The sequence below is a fragment of the Thyridium curvatum genome, assembly GCF_004353045.1.
Source record: "Thyridium curvatum strain D216 chromosome Unknown NODE_51_length_304177_cov_85.428264, whole genome shotgun sequence".
Taxonomy (NCBI): Eukaryota; Fungi; Ascomycota; class Sordariomycetes; order Thyridiales; family Thyridiaceae; genus Thyridium; species Thyridium curvatum.
The window spans coordinates 215,981-233,206 of record NW_022156806.1 but is presented as its reverse complement, the minus strand read 5'-3'; the positions used below and the strand labels follow the sequence as shown (position 1 = coordinate 233,206).

At 56.1% G+C, this 17,226-nt stretch overlaps 3 protein-coding genes across 3 annotated transcripts; 1 reads left to right on the top strand and 2 right to left on the bottom strand.

Annotated features, from left to right (window-relative positions):
• Positions 1-8,093: 8,093 nt before the first annotated feature.
• E0L32_008066 (uncharacterized protein) lies at positions 8,094-9,286 on the bottom strand (the record flags this gene model as incomplete). The annotated part of the gene is made up of 3 exons (XM_031142879.1): positions 8,094-8,148; positions 8,215-8,887; positions 9,061-9,286. The coding sequence occupies 3 exons, from the start codon at positions 9,284-9,286 to the stop codon at positions 8,094-8,096; spliced, it is 954 nt and encodes a 317-aa protein (XP_030992740.1).
• Positions 9,287-10,879: 1,593 nt separating this feature from the next.
• On the bottom strand, positions 10,880-12,675 carry E0L32_008065 (uncharacterized protein; the record flags this gene model as incomplete). Its single annotated transcript, XM_031142878.1, has 6 exons — positions 10,880-10,931; positions 11,011-11,257; positions 11,320-12,063; positions 12,134-12,327; positions 12,399-12,463; positions 12,559-12,675. 6 exons carry the CDS (start codon positions 12,673-12,675, stop codon positions 10,880-10,882), a joined length of 1,419 nt encoding a protein of 472 aa, XP_030992739.1.
• A 1,869-nt stretch (positions 12,676-14,544) lies between these two features.
• E0L32_008064 (uncharacterized protein) lies at positions 14,545-17,190 on the top strand (the record flags this gene model as incomplete). The annotated part of the gene is made up of 4 exons (XM_031142877.1): positions 14,545-14,664; positions 14,748-14,993; positions 15,309-15,408; positions 15,485-17,190. 4 exons carry the CDS (start codon positions 14,545-14,547, stop codon positions 17,188-17,190), a joined length of 2,172 nt encoding a protein of 723 aa, XP_030992738.1.
• Positions 17,191-17,226: the final 36 nt, after the last annotated feature.

The window sequence follows — 17,226 nt, the reverse complement described above, 5'->3', positions numbered from 1 at the left end:
CCTCTTACTGCTGCTCTCACTCATATCACCCCCCGAAAAAAGAACGAATCGTGCTACTACCTAGTCGCAGCTTAGTCGCTCTCGCGCTCTTTTCTGGAGCCAACCCACCCAAGCGTTTTCGACGCTACCGTCTTGGTGCCTCGATTCATCACGCTACCTGCCCGTCGCAGCAAATCTGTATGCGCCCAGCTCGTACTCCGTCTGTCACCCAGGCCAGGGGGCCCACCCGCATGTACACAACAAGCTCCTACCCCCGTCGTGGCACCCGCAACTCGATTCCCACTGTGGAGGCTACCTGCAGCGGTACCTGGGCCCATAGATTGTCGAGAGTAATGCCAACATGATCTGCCCCAGCCTATTGTGAATGTTATGAATAAGCCCAAGACCCAGAATAAAATCTTTTTTGTTTCGTTCTGTCCCTTGCTACGGGAGTTGCAATCTCTTGCTCGATCCTCTTTTCTCCTGCTTGTTCCCGGTATCACACGGGCGCAAGGGGGACGAGACGAGGCGCAATGGCAGCGATTGTCAGTACGGAATCCCGTCTCCTAGACTCACTGCCAGACTGCCAAGCCTTGCACAAAGTGCCTTGCCATCTCCATCTTGCCGGCAGAATCTCGCAATCCCAACCCATGTCGTGGCCGAGAGCCAGTAGCTAGCAGGAGAGCCAGTCCACAGGTCGCAATTGAGTTACGACGATATTGCCAAGGGATCACCCAGGTAAGTACCCTTGCTCCACCATCTGCTCCCCAGCTGCCACCATCCGCATTTTGTCAGGTCCATGGCTGCTGCAAGTCCCCACATCTGTACCGTTCGTCTCGCAGGGGAGCTCTCTGTGGTGGTTTGTGCAGTCTTACCTACACTCGCCGTTTGCCCTGCGGGATTTAATTCCTCACTTGCTCTCTCGACCTCCCAGTCATCCCCCGTCCTTTATCGCGCCCACCGATGGCGAATGACGACACCTTGAAATCCCGCAAAATAGGGAAAACCCGTAGATGCAATGGGCGGTCAGAGAAAGAAAGGCGAACACCATCAGAGTGTTCGAGAACACAAGTAGCTTGGCAAGGCGCACACACATACATGAAGACACCCCTTTCTACACACAGCGAATTGGCACGCATGCCGTGCACATGATCTATCCTACTTCGTACTGTCGTTGACCTCAAACCTGGCCCGCAGCCCGTGCAGGCCATTCGAGACTGCAATTGGCATGTTTTCCAGGCTGCTGCTGGTTGGAATGCTTGCATTGTTTTGGATAGAAAACGGCACAAATATGGGAACTTGGGGGGCCCTCGAGGCTCGAGCTCGCTGAAAAGGGTAAAAACCAAACAACAGATTGGTTGCTCTTTTGGCAGAGCGCAACGAATGGTCAACAACAAGCTTTGCCATTCGTCCTGTCGGTTCATGGATCTTTGGCTGGGGAATCCCATGCACAGACCTGAGCTTTGACTGGCCGGCAGGGATGGGGGAAATCGGCGCCCACCCCAGCTGCTGCCTCTGCGATTGCATGCAAATGCACGCCCAGTGCCAAGCAATTTGCGCCAGGCGCTCCGGTCAGGTACCTGTCCAGTCAGGCCGGGGTGTGCGGTGATGGCAATCCGCACCGTGCTGGCGTCGTCTCGTGGATTTCCCGATCCTAGCATGTGGGGATGCTCGACGAGCCATTTCTTTGCCCTCTCCTCTGTCGCTCATTCCCGTTTCCCTCCCGGCACAGGTAGTAGCGTTTCGCCCTGCAGTCCGTCCGCCCTGCCCATGCGACGAGCGCTTTGGACTCTACTCCGTACTTTGTCTCGCTCCCGCCTGCGCGTGTGCAGGGTCCGCGCCTTTTTTGGGTTGCATAGCGGCGCTATGGTGCGGCATCTTCTTTTTCTAGACCGCACCTTGAGGTTAAGTTTGTTTGGCTCGTTGCAACTCTAATCGGTCTATCACTACGGCGCAAAATATACGAAGCGCACGTACGCCGCACCTGGCTCAAACAGCGACAGCGACAGCGACAGCGACAGCGACAGCGACAGCGATCGTCAACTGATAACCTGTCGGCTGCCTGTGCCTGTCATGAAGTTCCTCTGCAGTACGTACGAGTCAAGCTCGCGATGATCTGGATTTCCGCGGTCAACAACAAGCGCCAAGACCCACTACGTCATTTCCTTTCAACGTTGTTCTCTTTGCAGGTGCCACTCAATTTTTCTGGATCCCTTCCGACCAGTCAGAGGAATTCCCACGACAACCCCGACGGTGCCGGAGCCTATCGCAATGCACCAATTTTTTTTTTCTCACCCTTCCAGTCTGTTTCAGGCCGTATTGATCACTGCTTCTGCGCTGCTTCTTCGGCATTAAATCCCAGGTGCTACTGGGTCGGCGTCGCCGCCTACCAAAACCGGCCAAGGGAGCTGCCGCTTACTCCGTCTAGCGGCCCAGCACACGGGTTTCAACTCATGGACCTGATCGACTCAGCTCGCTGCAGCCCCATCTGATTAGCACAGCGCTGAGCGTATTCAGGCGGCATCGACGGCGCCGACTTCCGCCCTTTCCAAGACGCTCCTCTCATCCTGTGCCGTCGACCGGCGGCAATAACGGCTGCAGGCTTCTGGCCGTCGGGGAATCCACAACCACTTTACTCGGCCAGCGGAAGACTACTCCGTGTTCTGTGAATGCCCTCTTCCAGACTTGATCGCTCCAATTTGCCTAGGCCTTCCACTATTTCTTCTTCTCTTGTAGTCATAGCTCCAAGTTGGGTGTTGGAGGCTTTCACCTGCTTTGGCATCGTTCATTCTATCCCGAGAGGGAGAGAGCACTTGTGGCAGCCTCTGCTGAGTTTGTCCTTGGCCATTGGTTACTTATCGTAGTGCCACTGCTCTCGAGTCTGCCCAGCTTTTCCTTGGCAGATGGTTCTGCCCATCTTGCCCTCCCTCTCCGAGTTCGCCTCCGTGCTCCGAGATCTCCGCCGTCATCATCAATGATGGTTGTCTTGTAAGCATAAAAGTCTCCGGCAACGGCCGTTTGCCCCAGCTCAAAACGCTACCAGACTGAGGGAGCGGGTGGCGAGAGAGCCACAAGGCCATTCCTCTTTTCGTGCTGTCGGCCATAGTCGGTCTAGCATCTTTTTTGGAGATAAGGAAGATGGGGCCGCGGACAATGGAAAAGACGGGCTTGGCGCTACGAAGCCGACAGCCACTGTGTGTGGGAGTCGCGGCAAGGCCGTCGCAGCCATCTATCCAATAGCACAATACCGCTCGCAGAGATGGTCAGAATTGGACAGGCAGGGATTGGCCATGTATGCACCCCAAGACGCTAGAACATGGGTGGAAAGGACCGCCATGAGGACGAGACCTGTCCCAAAAGGGTCACTGCGAGCTCCAACACTCTCGGCCGGCGACGCCATCTGCCTCTTCGCTCGCTTACAAGGGGCCTGCGCTTGCCTTTCCGCCCTCTGTATGCAAGCCTGCGGTGCTGAGAACGGTGACAGCCGGGCCCTGAAACTGTGCTACGAGCCATTCCCTACAATTACGCGCCCAGGCTGGGCTATACGACAGCCTCGGCCGGGCCCATTTGTCTGCGTCAATAAAAATGCCTCTTCGCGTTTTACGTCGTGCGGCGAAATCTCGCGAGCGAGGCGATATTGAGATGGACAAGGGAGCCTTAGTCAGGGCCGCAACCCCCCGGAGCACCTCGGCGCACCCTCGCTCTTCGCCAAAGTCGCAACTCCCGACGCCTATCGCCCACAGAGATCACGGAAATGGGTCCGTGGACGTGCTCTCCTTGCCTTGCGGGCCCTGGTGCTCGTCCAGCTACTTGTACCTACCTTGATCATTAGCTAAGGCACCACAGCCTTACTCGCGTCGCAGAGAGATGCCTCGGCGGTGGGGGTCCCTTGTAGGTATGTACAAGTAGGCATCGTCACACTCTGTCCGAGTGCCGGCCGCATGAGGGTCAAATTTCCCCAATCTGCTCCCTGCACTCCGTACTTGTAGGTAGTGGACTCCCCGTCTCCTTCACGATGGTCTTTTGCTGGCCGCACTGCACGCCGTTTTGAGCACCACCAGGCCCCTCCCCGTTTATTTGTGGGTGCTGTTACTGGCTACTCAACTGACTGGGGCGCCCCAGGCATTTTCTCGGATATTACGTTTTGAGCGCTCGCGTGTCTTTTTCGCTTCCTTGTTTACCCTGGCTTTCTCGCAGCACGTCCCCCCCCCCCCCGAAGCATCGGTAGCTTGGCTCGGTAGCTCAGTTGGCAAGTGGAGCGGGTTGTGTGGCCGCACTTCGTCCTTGAGGTGAGGGAATTAGCTAATAACTCGCCCTGTGCCCTGAGCTGAGTGAGCCTTATCTCTCTTCCGCACCGACAAGCGCGACACCAATCACGACCTGTGTGAATTGCAGCTGCCGCCGGCGCCGCTTGCACACAAGCACGCACCAGGCCACACTCTCCTGAACTGGATCGGTACCGGCCCTCGCGATGCATGCTCCTGGCAGCCGGAGCCGGTTCTGGTCCTGTCGCCAAGTCACAATGGTTTCTTGGTTTCTGTCACCGACTTCCGAGCCGGGCTAGAGCGCGCCCTGTAAGGACGAGCCCGGCTTGCTCGTACAGAGTAGGTAGGACTCTGGCGGTCTGATCCCTTTTCTTACGGAGTACTTGGTTGCTCTTTTCTTTTGCTTTTTCGTGGGGGTGCTTTCTGCGATGCACCCGTGGCCGGGCCCTCGACCCGGGGTGGTCCTGGTCTCTGGCACATGAAACAGCCCGATCGAGTTTACGTGAAACAAACCAAACAAACACAAACAGAGGGCCCGTTCGCACGGCAATCAACCACATGGACTAGCAACATGTTTTTGCTCACGAGGAAGAACGAACAAAAAAACGTTTGGAGACCGTAATAGCAGAAACGGCCGGACCGATGCCCATCTCTACAGTCCTACCCAATGCTTTGGTAATTTTCATGCCTTTTGACGTAACGGGCGGCGCTGAGGAAGAGAGCCCTTTCCAAGTGGACGATTCGGTGAGCAAACCATTACCTGATGCCAAAAATGGCTCGTTTTTCTGGGCAGAGATCCTCCTTCTCTTCTGAGAGATACCCTGTGCTCGACGCTCTTGGCCGAGTCTTGGTAGGCTTGTCAACGGCCTTGGCCTCCTGCCTATTCGCCGGGGCTACAGACCTCTCTGGTGGTGTTGCGGTGTTTCTCTCAGGAAAGGCGGTCTGCTGCCACTCTCTTCTTACTCGTGACACATTCCAACTGCTGGGTGAGGGTCCCCCCCCCTCCCCGATCGCAAGCAACTACTCCGTAAGGTTCACGGTGCTTTGCCAAAAGAGGTTGGTGATGTGTTGGGTCTGAATAATGCTCCTCGTTCGTATTTTCTCGGGGCGATCACCGAGTGCCTGGGTTCCTTCTTCCAAGCATTTCGTCATATCATGCGGCTCTTGGGTATGGGGAATGAGACCAGGCCCGTCCTCCGACCTGCCCCCCCAATCAGACTTGCATGAACCTGCGCATGCAGCAAAGACTACCTCGCCTGGTTGGCTTCCTACCTACCCCTAACAGGCGGTGGTGTGGGTATTCTCTTTCTGTCGGACCTTGGGCGTTTGGACTGGGTTTGTTTTGTTTATTCTCCTACCTCCTCTCCTGTCCCCCCCTCCCACCTCTCCCACCCATGTGTGGGCGTAGAATCTTTCTGGAATGAGATCTTGCATGAACTGGAACGAAGAGTTCCACAACAACACAACTTTAAATCCACATCTTCTGATATGATGTCTCAGTCTCTCGACCGAGGCTAACTGCGTACGAAGTAGGGAGTCAATGTGGTATGGACTTCGACGACCTACCTACGATCGTCGTCGTATCTGTGCAAGGGAAAACGGAGGAGCTCTTATCTTCGGGAGCCGAGGAAAGTCAGTACACCAATGCATGTCCATTCTCTTTTGGTCTATTTGAGATGTGAAAAAGCACGGTTTAGTGACGTACTCGATGGCGTGCGTGTTTGCTGGCCTCCTTACGAAGTAAGAGCCCTCGCAGCAGGCTGCAAATGAAAGTTGGTGAGATCAAGGTTTGTCGTTACAAAGAGGCAATTGTTTCGACAACGTGCCGTTACCATTACAAAGCAAGCCTGGGAGACAAGCACTTAGGCACGTATACATGCGTTAGGTACTAAAGGGCATTGTTTTAGCAATCCAGAGACAGAGTTCCCGTGGGTGATATCCTGGGGTGCGTACGTTGGACTTGCACCACGTTTCGAGGTCCTACCTACCTAGCCTACCAGTCACTCCCGTGTGGCGGTCCCCCCTTTCCCCTTGGAGGACGGAAGACGGTAGGTTTGTCGGTATTTGGAATGGGTTTTTTTTTTTGGCTTTGTCACATGGCGTAGGTAGCTACATATTGGGGTTAAGAATGCATACAAATGTACCTTTGCTGCCTGCCTGCCTGTCGTGGCTGGTCGTCGTCACGAGCACGAAGTCCTTTTCTCGCCGCCGGAGGGCCGGGGGGGTTGAAGAAATAGATACAACGGGAGCTGGTAGCAAGCAGGGCATCTGTCCGAGTTGTATTCTGGCCGGCGGATATCTCTGACCAGGAAACACAGTCGAGTATCGGATGCTTTGTCCGTTCCAAGCTGGTTCTGCCAACGCGTGCTCGTGGGTAGAAGCTGGTTCGGTTCTGTCATCCGTCTCCTTGACAGCTCATCCTCGCCGGCGGAGGCATGTGGCCTCATGGAAACAAACAACCTGTTGAAGGCTTTTATCTAGTGGCCATGGGAAATCCCATTACATCATTGGTGACTGCTTTCAGAAGGGCGAGAACTGTTGACTGTTGTGTTGTGAAAACACTTAGTTGTATTATTTAACAACTCTTCTTCCAATCAATAATCGAACACCATTAATTAATTAGACAGTCACAACCTAGTTGAACAACAAGCACCACCTATCAATACCAATACGTACCAAAATATGCCGAGAAGAATGAAGAGAAATTCAAACGAAATATTCCGAATACCTAGTGGGTTTGTTCCCTCCTCTTCCAAATACGCTGGGACATCGTTGCTGTGCTGTGGCATCTCACCCGCACAACGCCAACAACCCGGCAACTACAGAGCATGAAACACAGCCAAACGACTTACGTACTGTTGCTACTGCTGCAACCCATCACCCAGACTCACCAAGCCAGTGGCCGTGAGGCTGAATACAACAGATCGCGGCATCACCACCGCAACGAAATAAGGAGCGAGACGTTGCACGGGTAATCAGCTCGCCCAGCATCTCGCCCGTCAGACTAGCCACGCCCAGCAAAGTCACAATGAGGCCAAAGGTCCAAGTAAGCACAAGGGGGCGGGGACGGAGGAGATAAATAAGAAGAAGAAAGATAAAATTCCCGAAAATACTCCCCGAAATGTTTGGACGTAGATGATGACCCGCTCCTGCTGACATCGTGCGCGCAGGGAGAGGTCGGGAAAATATGATGCGTGAGGCAAAGTGCTGAGCATCCAATGCCAGCCGATGACTTCGATAACTCGACTTATGAAGGCCTCGATATCAAAATACCTTCCCGAGGCACATCCAATAGTCGGGCAGTGGAGAGAGTATGGGAGCAGGCTAAGAGTTACATATTGTATCGGGCCACGACGTCCTGAATGAGAGCATCATAGAGGGCGTCTTCGGACTTGATAAAGAGCAACTGGCGTGGATCAGGAGCAAAGGAAGCCCAACTAAAGCCAAGTAAATAAAACATGATGTCTATATTTGTTTTCTCTTCTCAAACAGCGGTTGCCAACCCGCCTGCGCAAGCGTGCATGCCTGGGTTCATCTTCTCCTTGTGCTTTTACACACAGCAAGAAAATCGCAAAACACATATACATGTATTAAAAACACACGATAACAAAACGATAACTCTCGACGAGAAAATGGTCGCACAGGTATTCTCCCAGATCGCCCTGTTCTAGATAGATAGATAGAATACCCCCCGACCCAGTGTTTTCCACTCACGGATTTTTGTCAAAGTGTGCAAAGCGTGTGTGTATGTGTGTGCAGATACCCGAATGAAAATCCAGTTCCCCTAGTGTTGAAGACCGCAGGGAACGAAAAACCCACACAAGTTTCCCCAATATAGAACGCCGTCGCTTAATGCTTTGCAGTGACCGTCTCGCCGGTGAGCTTCTCGACGTACGTCTTGGCCCTGTAGTTTTGTCGCATATACATTAGTGAAAAGGAAGCGACGCAACAAGGAGGGAGAACAACTCACATATCGCCCATAGCGACCATGCAGACAGTCTGCCAGATACCGAGACCGATGCGGGGGGCGACGCCGCGGTACAGGCCGCGGACGCCGTTGGTCTCGTAGATGTACCTGAAGGTGTTGCCGACCGTCATCTTCTTGGGGCGGTTGGGGTCGTCCTTCTTGCTCTGCATCTCGACGCGGATGACCTCGATGGGCTGGTTCCAGGCGCTCAGGCCGCCGCCCACGGCGCTGGCGAGGATCTTCTCGGCGGCGCTGAGCTTCTCGCCGTGCTCCTTGCCCGTCGCGCGGCGGATGCCCTGCTCGGCCAGGCGGCTGAGGCCGAAGCGAGAGCCCCAGTTGGTCATCTGGCGGATGGCAACGGCGTTGACGCCCTTGTTGATGCCGCGGATGCCCTCGCGGCGGTAGATGTCCATGAAGGTGGCCCAGGTGCCGGGCGCCTTCTGGCCCGAGGCCGTCATCTTGTGCTTGGTGATCTCGACCGTCTTCATGCAGGTGCAGAAGCCCATGGTGGCGTAGGCCTGGGCGACACCGCCGGTGACACCGCCAATGATACCGCCGCCAAACTCGGAGGCGCCGGCGGCGCGAGCATAGTACTCGGCCTCGGAGGCGACAAAGAGGAGGACGGCACCCTTGGTAGAGGCCTCAATCCAGGCCCACGGGATAAGTCCCTGGTAGACTGCGTTCGTAGGTCAGCATCGCGCTCGCCACAGAGTCAACTGTCTTATCAAGCAAGCCCGATGACCCAGCCGAGGCAGATCGGAGAGTGAGCCTCCGGGCCGTTTTGCCATAGAGCGGGTCGCCGAGAGGCTGAAGAAGGCGGGTAAGGTATGGAAGGGGGGTGCAACTCACAGCCAAGGACACCACCTCGGTTCCAGACGCGGGACAAAGCAGTGCCGAAGCCGTCGCCACGGTGGGCGGCCATGGTGGTCTTGACGACCTCGAGGGGCTGGCCGAGGGTGGTGACCTCGAACATGTTGAGGCCGGCGCCGAGCAGCAGGTTGGAGAACTTGATGGGCTTCTTCTCCAGCTTCTTCTCCGGCACAGGGGCCGGCGCACCGGTGACGACGGCGGACATGGCTTATGTGGGCGTGGAAGTAGGGGGCCTGACCAAGGCGATAGGGTGCTTCTTCGCGGGTTGACGGGACTTGAAAAGGGATGACCTGGTGGGTTATCTCGAGCTGGAGCAGAGGGAGGAGCGTCTTTATTAGTGCTGGAAAGCGGGAAGGCGCAGGATGGCTATTTTGAAGGAAACCGGGAATGGAACACGGAAGAGGTTGACTCACAGACAAGAGAGTAGTATAGGTACTTTGGAAATAGGTTGCGATTGCGTCAATGGGGAGGAGTGATGGGGTTCGCGGATGGGAACTTTTTGTCCTCTGTGGCCTTTGGGGGGGAGCTAGCCGAAATAATGGATGGGGGGATGAGGGGAGAGGAGGAGTTGGAGAGGAGCTGTTGGCCAAACTAGCACGTGTTAGAGCCCGGCTCAGGGACAACAGCCCTGAAGGGCTCGGCTGGAGGTCTCACTCGTTGCTGGCTCAGCTGTCCCCCCCGTCAGGGCTCGTAATTACTCTAGGAGCTCACCTAAGACCGCGCTGCGCCTTGAGAAGCTGAGTTCCTGGCGTGGGCCACGGCTGTCAAGACCCTCTGACTACGGCAAGACTCGGCGGCCTATTCACTTCTACGGACCCAGAGCTTCACTTACAAGTCTTACTCTATGCCGGAAGCTGTGTCCGGAGAAGGTAGCTTGCCAACGACTTCTTTGGTTCTACGGATCCACGAGACGGCACATGAGTGCCCGAACAAGTCCACGTCGGCCATTGACTGTCCGGAAACACCCATAATATAAAGTTACCTGTAGAGAGAGATAAGAGAAAGAGACATGGACTAAATTCGACATGCAGTGACACCTTGTGCTGACAACGTCGGTGTCCGATGAGATACCTACACTGCTCTCGACGACTGTCCAGGCCAATCGAACAACCGTCAGCAACGGCGCCTCGCGACCACCTAGCGGCCCCTGGGGTTCAACCTTCTGGGGGAACCTGGGAAGTGTTGTGGTGGACCTCAAGCCCTGGCGACGACTGGCCCAGAGTGGTCGGCTGGTTTTTTTTCTGGGCTCAACATGTGTCCAGCACTCAAAGAGCTCGGGCCGCCTGAGACTCAACCATTGGGCGCTTCGGCTCAACGCAAACAGCTCTTGTGGGTCCCATCCATCTCGGGACATTTTTGCGATACCAACCGACAACGGACTTGAATGTTGGTGCTGCAATTGACGGACCATTTTTGGGGTAAGTCCTGGAGCAGCTCCTTTAACGATGGTGTTGCTTTGCGGCTTGATTCTGTTAACAGAGAAAAGTGATCTGTTTGAATGAATGAGAAGCTTGCGCAGGCTCAGAAACACCAGGTCAAGCAGGCCAGTGGTTGGCCGTGTCGTTTTCTCTAGACCATTAAAAAGAGGTATATTCATGACAAGCTCCGAATGTCCCTATGCGATAGTAGTATTGTACAAGTCTCATGGACGGGTATCGAATTTCTTTTTGCACACCCATCCCGAACCGTGGACAACACCAATGTAATCCGGTCCTCCCCCTGTTATGCGAAAGACCAGCTTTTCCATTCCTCCCCTCTGTATCTTAGTACAAAGCTAGACAAGGCCTCGCGAAGCCTTTTACAGCTTCTTGCAGATCTCGATCCACTTCTCGGTGGAGAAGGACTTGGGCCTGGTTGCGTGGAAAAAAAATTAGTGTTGGTTGCCATGCTGCATTGAAGCTCAGGGTCCAGAGTCCAGGCGCAACTTACCTCTCGATGGGGGCACCGACGGCGCGGTCAATGATGAGCTGGGGAAGGACACCAATGGCGCGCGAGACACCGAAGAGAACGGTGTAGTAGCTGGCCTCGGTCAGGCCGTAGTACTGCAGGAGAACACCGGAGTGGGCATCGACGTTGGGATAGGGGTTCTTGGTCTTGCCGTGCTCGGTCAGAACGCCAGGAGCGATCTTGTAGACCTGGCTAACCAGCTTGAACATGGGGTCCTCGGGCATTTTCTCTGCAGCATTGGTCAGTATGGTCAAAAGCTTCATGGCGCTAGAAAGGGAGTGAATGACGTACCCTCGGCGAACTTGCGCTGGGCCATGTAGCGGGGGTCGGTCTTGCGGAGAACGGCGTGGCCGTAGCCGGGAACGACACGGCCGGCGTTGAGGGTGGACCAGAGGTAGTTCTTGATGCTCTCGTCGCTCAGGTCGTCACCGATCGACTTCTTCATCTCGGTGAGCCAGTTCAGGACCTCCTGGTTGGCCAGGCCGTGCAGGGGACCGGCCAGACCGTTCAGGCCAGCGGCCAGCGACAGGAAGGGCGAGCTCAGGGCGCTGCCGACAAGGTGAGTGGTGTGGGCGCTGACGTTGCCACCCTCGTGGTCGGTGTGGATGGTCAGGTAGAGACGCATCAGCTCGATGAAGTCGGCGTTGTCACCGAAACCGAGCTGGTTGGCGAAGTTGAACGAGTAGTCCTTGTCCTTCTGGATGGCGGCGACCTTGCCGCCCTTGAAGACGTTCTGGTAGATGCGCGAGGCAATGTTGGGCAGCTTGGCGATCAGGTCCATCGAGTCCTCAAAGGTGTAGCCCCAGTACTCCTTCTTGTTGATGCCCTTGGCGTAGGCCTTGGCGAAGGAAGACTCGTGCTCGAGAGCAGTGACGGCCAGAGAGAACTGGGCCATGGGGTGCAGGTCGTTGGGGCAGCGGTCAATCAGCTCCTCGACGAACTTGGGGATGTCGGAGCGGGCAGCCCACTCGGCGGACAGGGCGCGGACCTGCTGCTCGGTGGGGACCTCGCCAGTCAGGAGAAGCCAGAAGAGACCTGCGATGGCGGCGTATTAGACATCTGTTTCCTTACAGAGAAATGCGCTGGGGTCATGCGTGATCCTTACCCTCGGGAAGGGGCTCCTTGCCGCCGGGGGCCTTGGGGAGAAGCTCCTGGCACTCGGGAATGGTCTTGCCACGGAAGCGGATACCCTCCTCGGAGTCGAGGACGGAACCCTCCCAGACGAGGGCCTTGATGCCACGGGCACCGCCATAGACCTGGTCGAGGGTGACCTTGTCGACGATCTTGGAACCGTGCTCCCTGTGTAGAAGAAGAACAAAGTCGATTAGCTAAAGTTCGGAAGGGGCGGAAGGGGGAATGGGTATGCGCACTTTCGGAGGGCCTTGATCTCCTCGATCTTTTCGGGGAGGAGCTCGGCGAAGCGCTCCTTGAGGGTCTGGGACAAGAAGCAGTGTCAGCAGTCATGTTGCGCGTGCAGGCAAGAGCGGCCAATGCGCGATGCACTGGCAGCCAGCGGCGGCGGCAGCTCACCTGGGTCTTTGCGGAGTAGCAGCGGGCGGCGCTGAAGGCAGTGTTGCGAGCGGCGAAGCCAGGAGCCCTGAGAGAAGATCTCAGGGCAGAGGAGCTAAGGCGCATTGCCGAGGCCATTGTTGATCTGTAGTAAGGAAGGGAAGGGGTATTTGGAATGGAGAAACAGACAATGGGCAATGAGGCTATTCGGAGAAGTAATGGACAGAGGAGAGTTTTATGAAGTAATGACGGGTCGAAAAAAACGCAGGTCAAGTAGTGGTGGAGGAAAAATAAGTTGAGCCTGGCAAAAGCTCGGGACAGCCCCGGTCTTCCTTGCACGCAGCAACGGGCGACCGGCTTTGCCTCACTCAGCTCCAAATTCCAGCGCCAATTTTCTATCGCCGAGCCGGACAGTGGGGAAACCTTTTAGGGGGTGAATCAAGTACCAGTGTGCTGGACCGTGCTACAGGTGTACCACCCTCAGGGCCTCGGCCCAGGGTTCGACGGTGTCGACAGTGGCTGCTGCGGGCCCATACGGGCTGCTACAGTGGCGCCGTGAATGCCTGCTACTCAAGTACACACCTAAGATGCCAGTACACAGGGCCGGCTACTCTACGGCATTTAGCTCCAACCACTCCAACCAATGCACCAAGTGAGGCAGAGACCCCTGCCAAAGAGCTCTCCAACAGAAAAGAAGGTTGACGTCAATGTGAATAATTTGGAGCCCTTTCAGAAGTACCTAATGGAACTAAAAGAGATATTGACTTTACCAGAGCACTCCAAAATGCTATTAGGTAGCTAGATAAGATATCAATGGTGTTGTCTTGTTCTGTCCAAATCCTGCTTATGTACATAGGTATTTCAAGTAGTGTGAATTGTGACAGAGAGGACATGAGCAACGTTTCACATAATGCGCCGCGGATGTGGAAATGCGCCGTGCTCTGATTGTATTGTACCCATGTGCGTAGGTATCCCCGAGAGGTGTAGCTTGTTCGTTCTCTTCCACAAAGGACTTGAATGGGATCCAACCAAACCGACGACGCCAACAAGGTGTGGTGGCTCCTCCCTGGTCGCCGATTGCGCTGGTGTCGGAACAATATCAATCACACAGAGCAATCATATCAGTTTGATCCCATACAAACTGACTAAGCGCAGAGTGCACATGCTCTGGGTACTTGGGTACGTGTCAAGTCAGTGAACGAGGGAGGGAGCTGGCCGAGGGGTGGTCAGAGGCCTGAGGCCAGCAAAGCCACGGCCAGGGTGCGCCATTGTCCATTTGTTGTGCAAAGTACTCGGTACTACTAGGTAATTTGGTTTCACCTTTCCCCCACCAATCACGTGCGACAAGCTCTTTCTTTCTGCTCAATCTCGTTCGCCTCCCCCATTTTTAAGCACCCGCCCAGGTCGACACGTCGCAAAACCCACCCTTTCCTCATTCATCTCTTCCCTTCTCCTCCCTCCTCTCCTCCATTTTCCCCCTTCGTCACCTCTTCCATCGCCTTCACTTTCAGTTCCATCTCACCATCACCAGTAACCCACCATTCATCACCTTTATCAAACCAAAGTGATTGATTTTCTTGTAGGCCTGGCTTCACCCCAGTCTCACCTTGACCTCGACAAAGACTAGTGTTCCCGCACAGGCTCGTAACAGGACGTATTCACTGCTGGAAGACCCTGCCACCTTGGGTGGCATTTCCTGCCTCTGTGCTATATAATCTGCAGTCCGCTCTTTCAAGAAGCTGTCAACAACAACATTGACCACAAGAAGCTCACAGTAGGGCCTGTAGACCCTAGACCGTCTGCCGAGAGAACTCGAATACTCTTTTCTTTTTGAAGACTTGAAGAAACGTACCTACCCACCTACTTAGCCTGTGACCTCGTTGGCATAATCTGACCTCGAGAGGTCTGGGTCTGGGTCTTTGCGCGCGCGCTCTGATTCTTCTCCAAAGGAGCCATCGCATCTGCACAGCGGCTTGATTCTGTCTGCCTCATCATCGCGAAGTAGACATGTCGTCACCAGTAGCAGAGTTAGAGGCCGGCCTGCAGGGCATGCTCGGCCTCAAGCCACCCGGAGTCTCGGGATCTCGCATCACCGCCATCACCGCACTCTGCGTGGCCAATGTTCAGGTAGGACTCTCGATGCCTCCCCGGCAGGCACCGACCTGCTGATACGTCTGTCTTCTTTGTACTGACCTCTCCCTCCCTCACAGTCCGAATCCGTCCTCATCCAGAAGATTTACACCCACTTCAAGAAAACCCCTGGTACTCATAAGCTTGGTGTGCTCTACGTCGTAGACTCTGTAACCCGCAAATGGATGGACCAAGCCAAACAGCAGGGCCAAGCTATCAACAGCTCAGCACAGGACGGCACTTTTGCCGCAGGAGTGAATAGAGTAACCGAGCTGATGCCAGTCTTGATGAACGACATCACCGCCACTGCCCCAGCAGACCAAAAGGTACGCTCGCACATATGCAAACCACCCACCACCGGCTTTGCCATGCACAGCCAACACATGCACACAAACGACTCCCAGGTCTCACATGAGACATTCATAAACTGCGGTTCTGTGGATTTGTTTTTCTGAATCACGGCAGAAAGTGGCTCTGAAGCAGTTCTGGACCTGGGATGAGTGCCGTGCGGAGAGTGTCGATGGATGTCGTGAGCCTCACAGCATTGTGGCTTGAGAGGATCACCTGCAGCCTCCACCTCTTTTTCACACTTGTATTTTGAAAGCCCATGGCATTTAGCTCACATATCTTTCACATTGCAGGAAAAAATCAAGAAGCTGGTAGACATCTGGGAGAAGGGCCAGACCTTCCCGACTGCCATGCTCGAGACATTCAAGCAGAAGCTAAATACACCCACACAAAGTCAGTTCCCATCCACAAAGCTACCCACCTCGAGGCAGTTGCCTCAAAGAAGCAAACTGACCAAGGCCTATTGTAGACCAATCGACCACTCCGCCCGGCAGCCCTCCGCCCAACCTAATGGCCTCGCTGAATGGCCAGGCCCGGCCGGCCGCAGCTCAGGCACCGCCTGCTGTACCGGCCAACATCATGGAAGCCCTCGCAAAGATTGCAAGGCAGAACACGACCACACAGCAGAGTGCTCCCCCCGTTCCGGCCGTTGCTGGTCAAATCCCCCATACTTCAGCTACACCTACACCTCCTTTCAGCCTCGCGGGAGCTGCCCATGCGCCTCCCCCCGTCCCCCCTCAGCCGCAATTGAACATGTTGCCGGGCACCTACCCATTCCAGCCAGTATCGCAGCCGCCTGCCCAACCTGTAAATGCTCAGCCTCTACCCTTCCAGATTCCGCCACCCGTGCAGAGTGGTCAGGTCCCCAACCCCGGAATGCCTGCTGCAAACCCTGGAAGTGCTGCAGTCAATCCGGCCGTGGCCTCCCTCCTCGCCACGCTGATGGCGCAGGGACTGCCAGCTGAACAGATCACGGCCATCGTCTCCCAGGTAATGGCCAGCACCAACGCTGCGGCTCCAGGTGCACCCCAGTATCCCGCGCCAGCCCAGAGTAGCTATCCTGGCGCGGTGCCTACCTCCGCTGCTGGAGGATGGGCCGCCCAACCCCGCCCCGATGAATCACGTGACCGCCCGTATCCTGACTCGAGGTCACCGCGTGGCCGTGGCCGTTCCCGGTCTCGGTCTCCCGGCCGGCGGTGGGATGCTCGCGACTCGCCTAGAGGCCGTGGTGAAGATCGTGGCTACGGTGATTACGGTCGCCGTTCCTCCCCAGGACGTGGCCGTGCTGAAGACCGCGACCGGACTCAATACCGGCAGCGATCACCTGCAGGCCGCCGTGGCTCTAGTCCACATCGAGACGGCCCTCCTCAGCCGGGCGAGAAGTGGGTCGAGTATGACAACACTCTGCCCAATGGAACCATCCGGGTCCTGAGCCGAACCCTGTTCGTTGGCGGCGTCACCTGCTCCGAAGCTGAGCTGCGAGCCATCTTTGCTCGCTACGGAGAGGTGCAGACCTGTATTGTCAACAAGGAGAAGCGCCATGCCTTTGTCAAGATGTACACCCGCAAGGCTGCCGTCGCGGCCAAGGAAGGCATGGAGGATGCCCGAACCCAGGAGCTGCCCCTGAGGACGCGATGGGGCGTCGGCTTTGGCCCTCGCGACTGCAGCGACTACCAGAGCGGGATTAGTGTCATCCCCATCAGCAAACTCACCGAGGCGGATCGGAAGTGGATGCTCACTGCGCCGTGGGGCGGAAGCGGCGGCAAGCCCATCGTCACGGGCATGGTCGTCGAGGAGCCCGATATCGAGATTGGTGCCGGCGTCTCGTCCAAGGCTATCAGCCGGCGAATGGCGACCGACAGGGGCGGCCTCAACGGCCCGCGCTCCAGCCGCAAGGACGAGGAGAACCACCACGATGGAGGAAGCCATGGAAGCGGCCATGGAAGCGGCCACGGAAACAACCACGGAGGCGGTCGGTTCAACCGCCGTGGCGGCGGCGGTGGAGGCAGCAGCCGTGATCATCGACGTGGCGACGACGACCGCAACAAGGAGAACGTCAATACGACCACGCCGGGCTTTGGTTTCGGCCTCGCTGTCGGACCCAACGGCATGCCCATCTTCCCGCCCGGTTTTGCCTTCCCCGCCCCGGACGGCCAGACTGGCCCCAACTACTAGAGGAGGGGCCATCGAGGCTCGGAGCAGGGCTCGCTT